At 45.6% G+C, this 15,355-nt stretch overlaps 1 protein-coding gene across 1 annotated transcript in view; it reads right to left on the reverse strand.

Moving 5' to 3' along the window:
• The window catches only part of LOC138528206 (pepsin A-like), a 118,911-nt gene extending 107,219 nt beyond the window's left edge, over positions 1-11,692 (reverse strand). Inside the window, exons 1-2 of the mRNA XM_069639663.1 lie at positions 11,679-11,692; positions 7,955-8,111 (exon numbers count right to left, since the gene is read on the reverse strand). Coding sequence (XP_069495764.1) covers positions 7,955-8,111; positions 11,679-11,692 — 171 coding nt within the window. The remainder of the gene's footprint in view (positions 1-7,954; positions 8,112-11,678) is intronic.
• Positions 11,693-15,355: the final 3,663 nt, after the last annotated feature.

Genomic DNA, 15,355 nt, shown 5'->3' on the forward strand with positions numbered 1-15,355 from the left:
CTGCACCCTTTCTTCATCGTCTCCAATGCATCTTGACTTCACTCTATACTTCTACTCACTCTCCAAAGTATCTCTCATAGCCTTCAGCCTCAACTTGCTCTACCTTCTGCATCCCTCTCTGTCATCTCCATCTTCCTCCTTCTCCACCTACACTACTCAAATAATATGCTACTGTACACCCAGGATTTCCCAACTTATCTCTTCACCTCTCCCACCATACAACACCTGCTCCTCTCCACCACCTCCTTTCACACTTTCACTTGGCCTATGGAATGCACAATCCCCCTGCAACAAGTCTTCCCACATCACACACCACATCAACTCTTATCACTCTCAACTTTCACTTCTTGCAATCACAGAAATCTGTATGTCTCCCCATAACACTGCTACACTAGCAGCTCCCCACACGGACTCTGTTACATTCCCTCATTCTCCCTGATTGGTAAAGGCACTGGTGTGGTGTTCCTTTTTAATAAGGTCCTGAACGCTGCCCTTCTACCCCCGACTGACATGAGCTCTTCCCATTTTGATTATGCCCCTATTTTCACCTCCTCTCACGGTACCTGCTCTTTATCAACCCCCTGGTCCTCTGACCTCCTTCTTCCATGATCTAAAACCTCTCCTTGAGTCACTTCCTATGGACAGCACCATTGTTATGATGAGGGACTTTAACCTCCCCATGCCCTCTGCAGCCATCTTCCTTAAACTTAACTCCAACCTATCGGACCCATCCTTCTATCTCCCTCCACTACCAGGCTTCCGACTTTGGTGAGAAATCTCTTGATCTTCTATTTCTCCCTGCTTGGCTCTCCTCCTCTGACCCCTCCATTGGTGTCGGGCCATTTGATCACTTCTTTGTTCACTTTCACATCTCAGTCCCTCCACCATCTACACCTCATTTATTTTATTTTATTTCTTTGTTACACGCCCAGACCCTCGGGTGTCACGGCGTGGTTATAAAACAGCTTAGAAATTAATACAACAATCATTTCATTGGTAACATTACATCATTAGTGGACAGTTGGTGCGAAGATACAAATTACAGATACAAACAGCAATATCCATTGGAACGGAATCCTGTCTATGTGTGCTAGTATTAGTTGAATAGCCAAGTTTTTAGCAGTTTCTTGTAGACGATGAATGAGGATTCTTTTTTTATGTTAATGGGTAGGGTGTTCCAGTGGTTGGGGGCTAGTGTGGTAAAGCTGCTGCCCCCCGCTCTAGTAGATTTGAAGCAAGGGGGGCCAGGAGGAATTTATCGTTGGATCTTAGTGATCTCTTGTCCACTTTTCGGTGTAGGGTATTATTAAGATAGATAGGTCCTTTTTTGGTCAGGCATTTGTGTGTGATGCATAACGTTTTGAAGATAATTCTGGCTTTAATGGGTAGCCAGTGAGCGTCTTTCCTGGTCTTAGAAATATGGTCTGATTTTTTTATGCCTAGAGCTGCCCTCAAGACTTTGTTTTGTAGGAGTTGCATTTTGGCTAGGTTAGTGTTGGATGTGCCTAGTAGTAATACATTGCAATAGTCCAATTTCGATAAGACCAGTGCTGTAGCTAGGGTGAGGCAGTTAGTTGGGGTCAGAAATTGTCGGCTAAGGGCGATAAGTTTGGAAGTGTAGGCCGTGGAAGAGGCAAGAGCGTTGATCTGTTTAGTCATGGTTAGACTGGCGTCGAAGTACACGCCCAGTGTTTTGACTTGCTTCAACACAGGAATATTTGTGCCGTCAATATTGATAGTGGAGTATTCTGGGCGGAGGGTTGCTATTTTGGCCGGCGATCCTACGATGAGAATTTCTGTCTTCTCATCATTCAGACATAGGCTATTTAGTGCCATCCAGTTTTGTATGATGACGTAAATTTTGTTGATTACTATGGTGTCCTGGTCATAGTTTCCTGTAAGGGGTATGAGGATCTGGGTGTCATCCGCAAAATGTGTGTATATGACACCCATATCGTCAAGTGCTGAGAACAAGAGTTTGGTGTACGCATTATAAAGCGTGGGAGAGAGGCACGAGCCTTGGGGTATTCCTATGGGAACTGGGATGGGGTTGGCTGCTTCTTTGCGTATGGACACTCTGGTTGTGCGGTCAGTTAAGAAAGATTTGGTTTATAGTGATAATCTCGAATTTACAAATCTCGAAAAAAAAAAGGTCAATAAAAAAATCTCGAAAAAAGAAATGTAGAATTTTTTTTTATGACGTTTTTTGTTTCGAAATGGGGAGTTCCCCCCAAACCCCCCTTTTTTTTGTTTTTAGCTATTTTTTTTATATACACTAGAGTCCCCAAAAAAATATCGAAAACAAAAAATAATTCGGCATTTTTTTTTTCGAGATTTTTTTTTCGACCTTTTGACTTTCGAGATTTGTAAATTCGAGATTATGACTGACCACCGAAAGATTTCACCCAAGCGGTTGCTTCACTAGAGAAGTTAAACTCACGGGCAAGTGAGTTGCATAATTTGTCATGGTCCACCAGGTCAAACGCTGCTGATAGGTCTAACAGCAAGAGGATGCGGAGTTTCCCAGAATCTCTGATGGCATCCATCTGTATTTTGAGGTCCAAGAGAGCTGTTTCAGTGCTGTGATTGGGCCTGAAGCCTGACTGTCTGGTGCCGAGAAGCTGGTTAGATTCAAGGTCAACTTGAATTTGGTTATAAGCTAGTTTGTCAATGATTTTAAGTAGAAAGGGGACCATGGTTATGGGGCGATAATTTGTCCGAATGGTGGGGTCTAGTTTTGTTTTTTTTAGAAGCAGGGTAACCCAGGCTTCTTTAATGCAGGCAGGAACTGTATTGGAGTTAAATGAAGCATTGACACATTTGGTAATGATGGGGTTCAAGGTAGAGGCGCAGGCTTTGACTAGTTTAGCTGGGACAGTAGCTCCTTTGCAGTTGGATGCTTTTAGTTTGGAGATTGTGCTAAATACAAGATCTTGGGTGACGGCTGTGAATTGGAATGGGAGGTTAGCATTGTCGCTGGGAGAGGCACAGGGATTAGGGGTGATGGGGTTTTTGGCTGATAGAACTAGTCTTTTAGAGTTGATTTTATTTTGTAGCAGAGCAATTTTGAAGGCAAGTGCTTCTTGTATGGTAGTGCACCATTCTTTACTAGCGTTGGCGGGAGTATCAGTCGGTATAAGGTTTTCAAGTTCTCTGAGGATGGGGAAGAGCTCTTTGGAGTCTGATGCTGCATTGCTGATGCAAGTATTGTAGGCATTTGCTTTATGGGTGATGATAGCATTTCTCTAGATGGTATTGGCGTCTTTGAATGCTTTGGCCGAGTCCGGGGAGGGATGTTTATTATGGATGTGCTCGAGAGAGGTTCTTTTTTTCTTCTGAGGGTGACTAGTTCCTCGTTGAACCAGAAGTTAGATTTTTTGTTAGTGGCTCTGGTGGTGACTGGTGTTATGGTGTCAATGGCTGAAGAAAGGCATTTGTGGTAGTGCTCCGCGATGGTAGTAGGATCGTTACTAGTGATTGAGTAGGTATCTAGCATTTTATTCAATGTGGGGTCAAGGTTCTCCACTGTGAGTTTTTTGGGATTTCTACTTTCGATGATGTCCATGACTTTGTTCTTGGGCGGGCAGGGATCGTCACTAGTGATGGTGAATTCTATGCCGTAGTGGTCTGTCCAGCTAAGTGGCGCAATCTGGCCTATAGTGATTTTTGTGTTGAGGGAGAGGATCCAATCCAGAGTTCTACCCCTGGTATGGGTGGGGATATTAACATGTTGGCAGAAATTATTTTCATTGAGTGATAAATTAAGGGAGGTTGCCTTAGTGTCTTGGACATCATTGAAGCCAAGATTCAAATCACCTATGATGGTACATTTCGTTTTGGGTTTGATGATAGGTGCGAGTATTAGTGGGATGTCTGTTTCTGGGTGGCTGTTTGAGCTGGGAGTTCTATAGATGACCACTATGTTAACTGTGGCATTTTCATTCAGAGTTAGTTTAGCGAGTAGTAGTTCGTATCCTGCGATTATTTCAATGGTCTTAATTTGATGGTGTTTTTTTACTATTATGGCAACACCGCCTCCTGCGGAGGTGGTTCTATCTGATCTGAGTATGGTGTATCATCTCCCCTCTTAAACAACTAAAGAGAAATCTAGGCAGGAATTTCTTCCTCCTTACTTTGATGATGCGTGGACCTCCCTCCTGTCTCTTTTCCCTATTCATGCCTCTTCTAGTGACCAGGCATTTTTCTGAATTTCACTATTCCCTTATGAATCTGTTTGACCAACACTATCCTACACGTTCATCCACACTGTATCATCCCCATATTCAGTTTGAGATCACTTCAGTAATTCAGAATCTCAAAACAAAACATTCACCATGACCTACAATGCTGATGAAAATTATGGCCACCTACTCTACTCCTAGCCTACACAAATGCCATTGTTGCCCTAACCTCTGCAAACAAAGGTTATCTTCTCCTTTTTTGCATTTACCCCTGCAAACCTGCATCTACCCTCCAATCTTTGCTCACGGCTGTCAATATCCATCGCCTCCTCCCTTTTCCGCTATTGAATTTGCTCACTACTTTTCCTCTAAAATCTCTGAAATGTGTAACTTTCTCATAGTCCTCCTCCCGCTCCCTCTCCAGCTTTCCTTCTACCAACTATCTGGAAGAGGCTAAGTTTGCATAATTGAAATTGCCTGGAGTCAACCTACTCCTGTTAGTAAATAACTTTATTATGGCTGAGTTAGGAAAATATTTGTTCATGTCAACTCTAAATAATTGAGTGCACAAGGAAAGAAAGCAAGCATTGGCAAAGACAGCACTATTGGCTTTTGTGTCGGGATGGAATAGATATTTGCCAGGTGTGCCCACAATGGTACTTACTGGGTGGTAAAATGGCAACAGCTGTAAAATATGTTGAGTACCTGGGCACTTGATAACTGAGCTGGAAAAAGCCTGTCTACTACCTATAGACAAAACCAAACACAGGGCTTGTTTTTAACATGATTTCAGTGAAAGGGACGCAGTGAGGATGCATATACTGTGTTTCAATTGGATGACATCACACTTGGTTAAGGTATTTTCATTAAACCTGTAGCGATTTTGAAATTGTAACTAAGCCAGACCCTAAATAACGTGAACTTTGATGCTACTGCTAGCTCAAAAAGTTCCCAGGCGGGAGTGTTTTGAGTGGGGAGGAGCAGCTAATTGCTGTGAATGTCCATAAGGATTAAAATGGTTATTGAGCTGACAAATAAACAAACAACACCCTCAAGCTGGTGTCAGTGTGCACATCCGATAGTCCTCCTCTCTTGGCTTTTGCACCATCTAATACTCCAAACTATACAAAAATATTATTATTATTTTTTAATTTGGGATGAGCAATTGTTGTTACTCCGTTATTTGTTATGTAGAGTTTATATTTTGCATCAGTATCATTGCTTTGTTTTTGTGCTTTCGCGTAAATTTGGATGTCTCTAGATTTCTTTGATATTATCCCTTTGATAAGAAATTGAATGGTCATTTGTTAAACAACATAGCAGTTGGTGATCTGGTTCAAGAGGATCCAGGTCAATTGACCTAAACCACACCCACATGCCAATCACTGCTGATCTTTTGGTGCCTTTGGGTTCTGCTGCTCTTTTTTCCCTATTTGAGCAGCCTTCCATCCTCTTTTCAGGTGCAGTTGGTGACCTGTTGCAAGTGGATCTAGGTCACGTGACCCAAACCCCACCTGACCGCTTAGACTTGCCATTTCTTTTCCCTTCCCATTGGTTAGTTCAGAAGGCTACTCTCAACCGGGCGTCCAAAATGAAGGGCAGTCAAAGAAAAGGGCAACACTTGCTTGGTCTTGTTAACGCCTGTAAACAGGACCAAGCAAGTTACTCTGCCCATCGTACACCAGGAAGCTATCACCATATGTCTCGTCTCACCACAGTCCACAGCCTATTCCCATCCTCTGCAGGGATCACGCAGCCAAATGCGCAAGGCAGCCCAGGACAGCAACACTGGCAAACATTGTCAATATCCCTCCTTACCCCTAAAACACGCACCTTCTATTTGCATCCGCCCGATCACATACTCTGCGGGTATTGACAACCTGCTAATCAACAAGAATCTCAATGCCCTTTTCATCACTGTAACATGAATTACTCACTTCCCACTAGATCTTGTATGGCCACTTACACCACGGCCACAGTATCCAACACACTGACCACTTGGGAAAAATCTGAGATGGGGTGGCAGTCATCCATAAGATACACTGTCCATGCATGGTAACCCAACCACCAGAGACTACTTCTCGGATCCCTGTAATACTGGTTCTCCATCTCAAGAAATGACTCAATTACAATCCACCTTAATTACAGGCCAACTCAAGGGAATTGTAACTTCATTGATGACCTTCCTTGTCCCACAGGAGCTAGCCAACTACAGACCAATCACGAGTGCCACTTAATTGTGAAGCATGTCAAGAAAGTAGTTAAGCTCCAACTACTCCCCACATTTGAACAGCTTTACCTCCCCCACAATGATCAGTCTGGCTTCTGCCAAAAATGCAGCACTGAGACTGAAACCATCCAAGTGGTGGACGATGCACTCAGAATCACTGACACTGGGGACTTGTGTGTCCTAGTCCTCTTAGACCTCTCAGATGCCTTTGACACAGTTGATCACCAAATACCCCTCTTCCTCCTCACATGAAAGATTGGCTTCTCTGGAACAGTCCTAAATGGTTTGCATCCCACTTATCCAGTAGACACCAGGTCATACAGATGGGTCATTTAGATGCAACCGACTGCCAGTTATATGTGGGGTACCCTCATGGTTCCCTTCACTCCCCAATCATCTTCAATCTATACATGGAATGACCCAAACATTGCCATCCATCAATACACTTCTGAAACCCAGATGGACCTTGAGGTCAGTGGCCCCCAGGACATTGCTTGCCTCCACAAACGCCTGGCGAGTATCCAAACATGGATGTTAAACGCTTACCTCAAACTAATCCCGACCATTTCTCCTGATCGTTCCCCCCAGCAAACAACATGTGCATCAATGACTGGATGAGAAGTGCCTGGAAGATTTCATCCTCAACTATTACGCCAAATCCCTGGGCTTCATTGTTAACAGTAGCCTTTCCTTCCGAAAGCACATAACCAGGAATGCACAAACCGCATGGCTACAGAGCCACACCGAACAATGAATTCTGCCAAGTGGTCCAAGGCCTCGTGATCTCACATATTGATGGGGGAAATGCCCTTCTTACTGGGCTTCCAGTCACACATCTAGTCCCCCTAAAAGAAGCCCACTCGCTGAACCCACCTAATTACAGATGCCTTCAAATTCAACCTTATCTCTGCAACAGTATGCACAATTCACTGGCCGCCCGTCCCCTCCAGGATCATATGCAATACTGCATGTATCACCTGCAAAGCAGTCTCAATCGGAACACCAGAGTACTTGCGGCTAAACTCCACACCTCAGGTGGCTCTCGCACCTCACGTAGCAAAACTACCAAAAATATGACGTCAAAGCTAGCCTGCAAAGAGAAGACCACAAGCGGTCCTTCTCCTGCCATGCCCTGGCCATCGGGAACTCAATCCAGGACGAAGCTTGAAATGCCCCTACCATGAATACAGACTATTTGTGCCAAACTGTGCTTAACAATTCTACATTGCACCACATCAGAGAGCACTCTCTGTTGAGGTGATAAGGTAGCCATGTTAAGCAGCCTGTAGACACCAATAGCGTGTTTATATCAAAGATCACAGGAGATGCTGCATACATTGCCATCATAATACCATCAAGCGTAAACTCTGATTAGTGTGGCATGTCCATGCCACCCACAGTAGGAATGGCTAACAGCAAGAACTAACATATATATGCATTTCAAGCTCTCACCTTGGCTTACACATACCACTACATTCAATAAGGTGTCCTACATGTTACCCATTAACCCTCCTTGATAACCATGCTACTAAGACACACTCACATCAAAGTAGTTGGTCAGAGGTGTGATGGCCACTTTGGTGCCAGCTTTTTTGTGGTACTTGGCTGCTGGATCAATCGTTTGATTCTTCAGGAATTCCTGCAGCTTCCCTTCTGCTCTCAGCTTTTCTCTGACTGACTTCACTTTTCTGAGTGGGATCCTAGACAACGAGAAGTAGAGGTTGGTAAGAGGAACACAATGAACACACTGGATACATTGATTAAACTCTTATTACACAGTAAATATCACTGACAAGCTTAACACAGATTGTGTATGTTTGCATTGTTAAGAAATGCAACGGCCAGAATGCAGGATCAATTTGCTTTGAAAATTTACTATAGTATCTTGTACCATTCTTTTTCACAGTTGGGCCATTGTTGCTTTCTAACATAGTATGTGATTAGTGATTTTCAAAATTACAGCTGAAAGTGAATCTATACAAACGTTTGCACTAGTGTAAGTTGGGTGAATTGTGAGTGTAGGTGCAGATATGTTAGTGTAAAGTGAATTTGCAATGTGGGCATAAAGAGAAGCACTTTGTTTTATCATTGTTCTATTGAGAATGATGCAATGCAATATGAGACAATTTAAAAAGGACATCCATGTTCTTGCAGATCACCCAATGCACCAGGCATTTGAAGTCATTCCAGGGCCTGTGTTAAGCTCCTTCAAACATGGAACAGAACATAAGGAGACATATCATATCTATACATACTAACTCTTATACAGTTATAATACAGGACACAGATACCTGATAATAATATGTCAGACACTTACTTGTATAGTTTTGTTTATTTTAATTAAGCATTTTTTAGTTTATACACAAACCTGCATAATGCACAGAGCAATGTCTAACAATGATCTCTTACTCAAGGTTTACATCTCATCATTACAACCTGCCAATCTTGTAATCACAGTGTCAGTAAAGCTAAGTCAAAATTGCAACAAATAAACCATGTTGGGCAGTTTAGACTGTATGCTCACCCAATATTCCAGTGTGTCTCGTCACAGGTATATCTTTCATCCACTCAAACATATTCACAAAAATGCTTCAATCCTCTCTGATTTATCAAACCTTCCAAAATGTCGCGCTCTTTCCTCATTTAGGCTTTGGCATTCCAAGATCATATGTATTACAGCTTCCACAAACACGTGTGTACAGGTGCGTTATAAATGCTGCATCATCTCATAGCATATCATAGCATATCATAGCATATCATAGCATATCATAGCATATCATTTCAATGACTGTCTAGATGTGGAATTTGCTTTCTATCTCGCAGGTCCTTCTGAGAACCTGAGCCATTCAAGATGGGATCTCAGGAAGAGCCTTCTTTGATCCTGACTGGGAAATGGCTTTTCCTCCCATAGTTTATAGTTCAGCTGATCCACTTGTCTTATTTCATTCTAATTTCTGAAATTAGACTGTCTATTAATATCTATATCACTGCTAAGGTGTAGTGGTTCGAAATGTATAGGCACTTACGAAAATGATATGCAAGGGTTAATGCCGCCTCTTTTAGTGACTGGTACATCTCCTTTTGTGCATTCACTAAAGCTCAATATTCACCAGTACTGAGACAAACTGACCCTTAATTATTAGGGTCTTTTCAAAGTCATTGAGGAGTAAGTTATATCACACCCTGGTTCTGTGTCTTTCCGTTCCACAAAAGCAACAACACTGGGACTTCCTTCATTTAGGTCCCCAGCAAAATAATGGGTAACTATCAAAACATCAATATATAAGTGCTAAGCACGAGTATACTCGTCCTTTTTGCATAGACTTCAATAATAGCCTCGCACTTAAGGGGTTAAAACACCTAATTGACCAATCCAAATGATTGTTATTATTTTACAACCAGTAAAAAATGGACTTAATATAAATAGCACATCATTGAGGTATCCAACTCGTGATAGTGACCTTGTGTCCGCAGGGCTAAACCATGTTACTTATGCTCATGCTCAACTAGCCAATCAGAACCTTGCTTTGAGTGCTGGATTTCCGCACTGATTTAGGGGTGCATATACGCCGTGTAGCGTGGTGCAGGAACGGTTTACTGGTGTTCGCATGCAGATTTTCCAAGTTTTACCTGAGTTACGATAAATCATACTCATGTTGTCGGGGTGCGGGTAACAGATATGGTGGACCCCGCGCATGGTGCCCGAGATGCAGGCCTGCTTGCGGGGGAACGCATGCACTGTTTGAAGGATGCTTGTATTTGCACCCAGAGGAGCACGTAAAGATAGCTGTTCTTGCTGTTTTTGCTTCGTGTGGGGGCGTATCGGGGTGTCTCTGCTGCGACTTGTGTATACAGTTACTTTGTGTGACAATTCCATGAATACGCATAGCGCGCAGATGTAGGCTCTCACAGAGTCATTGTCAACATGCAGGCTTTGCAGGATCTCTGCCCACTTTTCCATGAATCGGGCCCTTAATGTAGAATAAACACAACTGTTGCTCTTCGCTGCCCGGGACTGTTGTCAACTGCATTACTTTTCTAGGATGAAGTCTTTCTACTCATAAATATACATTTTGAGAGAGTTTACCAACAGACTATTGGGTTTTTTGCCCATTGTAGGGCTACTTTCATTTCAGTTTTAGGAATTTCTAATCTGATTTCTATCTGTTTTTATATATTGTTTAGCTAATCCAATTCACATAATGTGGATTTTTTTCAGAAGGTTTAAATCACACTTAATTGCATGTTGCTTCACCTTCCAAGCACCTAACTGGGGTCAAACCCATGCTGCATGACATTACCTCAATCCCAGATGTGCACGGCAACCCTGTGCCATCTTCCTTTCTTCATTAAAGAAGATCTCTTGTCTGGTCTTTCATTTTATTGGTAACTAGCTGAGGCACCCGGCGTTGCCCGTGTCCTGATCGAGTGGTGTCTCATGTGCCCTGGAGGAAGTTGCTCTTGTCCTCTGATTGGCAAGTCTTGCTTCAGTTTGCTCTGGTGTCTCATGTGCCCTGGAGGAAGTTGCTCTTGTCCTCATGTCGGCAAGTCTTGCTTCAGTTTGCTCTGGTGTCTCATGTGCCCTGGAGAATGTTGCTCTTGTCCTCTGGTCGGCAAGTCTTGCTTCAGTTTGCTCTGGTGTCTCATGTGCCCTGGAGAATGTTGCTCTTGTCCTCTGGTCGGCAAGTCTTGCTTCAGTTTGCTCTAGTGTCTCATGTGCCCTGGAGGAAGTTGCTCTTGTCCTCTGGTCGGCAAGTCTTCTTCAGTTTTCTCTGGTGTCTCATGTGCCCTGGAGAATGTTGCTCTTGTCCTCTGGTCGGCAAGTCTTGCTTCAGTTTGCTCTAGAGTCTCATGTGCCCTGGAGGAAGTTGCTCTTGTCCTCTGGTCGGCAAGTCTTGCTTCAGTTTGCTCTGGTGTCTCATGTGCCCTGGAGGAAGTTGCTCTTGTCCTCTGGTCGGCAAGTCTTGCTTCAGTTTGCTCTGGTGTCTCATGTGCCCTGGAGGAAGTTGCTCTTGTCCTCTGGTCGGCAAGTCTTGCTTCAGTTTGCTCTAATGTCTCATGTGCCCTGGAGGAAGTTGCTCTTGTCCTCTGGTCGGCAAGTCTTGCTTCAGTTTGGTCTGGTGTCTCATGTGCCCTGGAGCAAGTTGCTCTTGTCCTCTGGTCGGCAAGTCTTGCTTCAGTTTGCTCTAGTGTCTCATGTGCCCTGGAGGAAGTTGCTCTTGTCCTCTGGTCGGCAAGTCTTGCTTCAGTTTGCTCAGCTGTATTACCGCCAGATGACCATTGTCGGTGGTAATACTGCTAACCGGCATTACCATTACTGCCAGGGGATTGTGCACGTTTCCGTCAAGTCACGATATGGCAGTAATTCTGCTGGACATTGTGATGTCAGCTTGCGAGGCCGCAGGCAAACCCAACATCTAAGAGTGCGCAGTGCAGGCCGCAGGCAGCGCGCGCGCTGCAGGAGCTTCGCAGGCAATAGACGACACGACCGATTGGTACGATGCATAAACCCGGACTGGCGTTCTTACGCCAGTTCCGGTGATTTCTTTATTTCCGACGTGTCATGTGACCCGGAACTAACGGGCACGTGACACCACATTCCTCCCCAACTTGGAGGTGTTTACACAACTTTTAAACATCAACAATTAACTGGGCTGTGCATAGTCAGATACTTTTGAGTTCATCGGGGCAGGGCATTCTGGATGTAGACCCCGTCTACCACGTATCCTTGGAGATGGGATGATGGTTTAGGCTTTGCCCTCAAAAGGTATCGTGTGCCGTTTCTCTCAGTTGCATCCATTCTTGGGGTCCCGATCTCGCTCTGGTCTTCTTGCGGGCGCAGTGCTTCTGTGGTACGGGTCGTGGGCGATGCTTGGCCCCGGGGTGTGCGAGGTGGTATCGCCTCACTTCTGGGGGACATTTGGCGTTCTTCCCGTAGTTCAGCTGGTACTTTCCTGAAGTGGGACACGTTTCTCGTCACGGTCTCGCTTCCTCGGGTGGCGGTGACCATGCTGTGGTTGGTTGCTCTGACCGTCCATGGTTGGAGCTCGAAATTGAGGGACATTTTCTTGGGGGTTGCTCGGTTTCTGACGATCACAGTATTGCCCGGCATTAGCTCTCTGTGACGGGCTCGCCTGGCAATGCTCTCTTGTTCGGTCCGCCTCTGTCGCATGGCATCTATTGCTGGGATGTCTGGTTCGGGAGCAACCCACTGAGGGTGTATGGGAAGCTCTGCTTGGATAGGTACCCCGAGCATCAGGACTGCTGGGCTGATGCCGGTGGAGGAGTGGAGGGTTTGCCTATGTGTCCTTAGGAATCGGTACACGGCCTTCAGCCATGGATGTCCTTTTTCTTTGGCGATCCGGATGACTTTATTAAGTGACCCCATGAATCTTTCTGCGTCACCATTCGCTTGGGGCCATCTCGGGGTGATCCGTTGCTGTTTGACCTTTATGTTTTTGAAGAACTCTCGCAATTCTTGACTGGTGAACGAGGGCCCATTGTCGCTCTTTACTTTTCTCGGGATTCCATGTGTCGCGAAGATCTTCTCTGGCGTGAGGATTGTGGTCTCCGCGTTGGTGGACGCTACATGCTCTACTTCAGGATATCTGCTGAACTCGTCAATCACAACGAGTAAGTATCCTTCGCCGGCAATTGTGCAGTGATCCATGCTGACTGCATCCCACCGCTTGCTGCTCCTCGGGGCGCTGCTGATCGGTTCTGGATTCTCGGGCCTCCTGGAGGCTTGGCAAGCAGCACAGGATTCCACTAACTCCACTACTCTTTGTTGAATGTTGGGCATCCACATTCTGGACTTGAGGTAGGCTGTTGTTTTGATGACGCCCTGGTGTCCACTGTGTGCTAGACGGAGGGCTCTCTCTTCAAGTGATGCAGGTAGCATGATGCAATGGCCTTTGAGGAGCACTCCTTCCGGGGCTACGGTGAGTTAATGTCATATTCCGAACAGCGCTTGGAGTTTGGCCTGGGCGGATGTGGTGCGTTGAGCCATGGACGTGAGGTAGGTCTTCCAGTTTCCTGACTGGATGGCTGTGGTGGTGTGTTGCAGGATGGTGTCTACTTCTGTCTCACGTGCTGCTTCTTGTAAAGTCATAGCTCGTGGTCGTGCGCAGGCGACCAAGTGGCACACGTGTTCGTCAGTTTCTCTTGAGTGGCGTTGTTCGCCTTCGGTGGCCGGCCTCGGGTGACGAGACAAGTAGTCTGCTGGGTTGTCTGTCCCTGGGCTATAGTCCACTTCTATGTTGTAGGGCTGCAGCTGCAGCATCCACCTCTCAATCCGTGCTGGTGGGTGAGGAGCGGATCCTCGGAATATCGGGATCAGGGGCGTGTGATCCGACAGGACTTTTGCTTTCTTTCCTAGCAAGTATACTTTGAAATGACGGCAGCCCCACAGGATGGCGAGGGCTTCCTTCTCTATGTGGGCATAGTTCTGTTCTGGTTTGGTGAGTGCTCGACTGGTGAACGGATGGGGAACACATTCCCTTCACTGTCTGTCTGGGTTAGTACCGCCCCCAGGCCAACCGGGCTGGCATCCACGAGGAGCTCGGTGTGTCTTTCCATGTTGAAAAATGCCATGCTTGTGGATGCCGACAAGGTGTCTTTGATTTGTTGAAATGCCTGTTGGTGGGACGATGTCCATTCCCACTTCTGGTCTTTCTTGGTCATTTCTCAGGGGGGAGACTGGGGGGCTTTTGTGTTCTTTATGTCATTGACCTTGGCAGGGTCAGGGGATACGCCCTTTGCACTGAATATGTACCCAAAGAAACATAGTTCTTCTTTTGCAAATTCACATTTCTCTGCGTTTAGCGTTAAACCTGCTGATTCTAGTCTGCCCAGAACTGCTGCCAATCGTTTGTGGTGTTCTCTCTCGTTGGACGCGTACACCAAGATGTTGTCGCTGATGTTGGTGGTGCCTTCTAGGCTAGTGATGACCCTGTGGATTTCATGTTGGAATACTTCTGCGGCTGACGAGATTCCAAAATTGAGCCGTTTATACCTCATGAGACCAAGGTGAGAGGAAAATGTGGTGATATATCTTGAGTCTTTGGCTAATCTGAGTTGGTGGTAGCCGGATCTGAGGTCAAGTTTGCTGAATACTGTGTCTCCTGTGAGATCTACGATGAGCTCATCTATTGTTGGGGTTATGTGGCGTTCTCTTCCAATCGCTGCATTGGGAAGTCTCATGTCTATACAAATTCTTACTGCGTTGGGCTGTTTAGGTTTTTTGGCTACCACCATGGGCGACACTCACGGGGTTGGTCCTGATGTTCTTTCAATGATTCCTGCTTCTTCAAGCTTTGTCAGTTCTTTTTCTACTGCTTCTCTCAGATGGAACGGTATCCGTCGGTGCCGTACGGCTTTTGGCTCTATGGTAGGGTCTATATGAAGCTTGATTGTTCGGCCTTTTAGACACCCGATGCCTTGAAATAGTTTCTTGTGTTGTTGCAGTAGGTCGTCGAGTTCGTTGTGTTGAAGGTTGAACGCAAAGTGGATTAGTTTTAGCTTTTCCGCTGTCCTGCAGCTTAGCAGTGTCTCACAGCTGGCACCTACGACGTAGATGCGCGCTCGACAATTGGTGTTCTTGTGGGTGAAGTCTGACTTGAAGGACCCTTGCACGGGCAGGGGTTTCTTGCATCCATAGGCATATAGCCGGACCTTCTTCTTGTGCAGCGTAGGCTTCGGGTGAAGCTTGCTGAATGCCGTCACTGGCATTACGCTGACTGTTGCGCCAGTGTCGATGACCACTTTTAGCGGCTCGCCATTTGAGATGATGGTGCACGATGGCCTCTTCCTTTGTTGTGACGGGCGCGGTTCAACGGCGGATATGAGGTGTACCCAGTGTATCCGTTTGCTCCCTCTTCGCCGTCTGTCTTTCCTCTCGGGGGATGCACCGTCATCGCTGTCGTCGCTCTCGCTCGTGTCTGGG

The sequence above is a fragment of the Ambystoma mexicanum genome, chromosome 7q (assembly GCF_040938575.1).
Source record: "Ambystoma mexicanum isolate Mex_15411 chromosome 7q, UKY_AmexF1_1, whole genome shotgun sequence".
NCBI lineage: Eukaryota > Metazoa > Chordata > Amphibia > Caudata > Ambystomatidae > Ambystoma > Ambystoma mexicanum.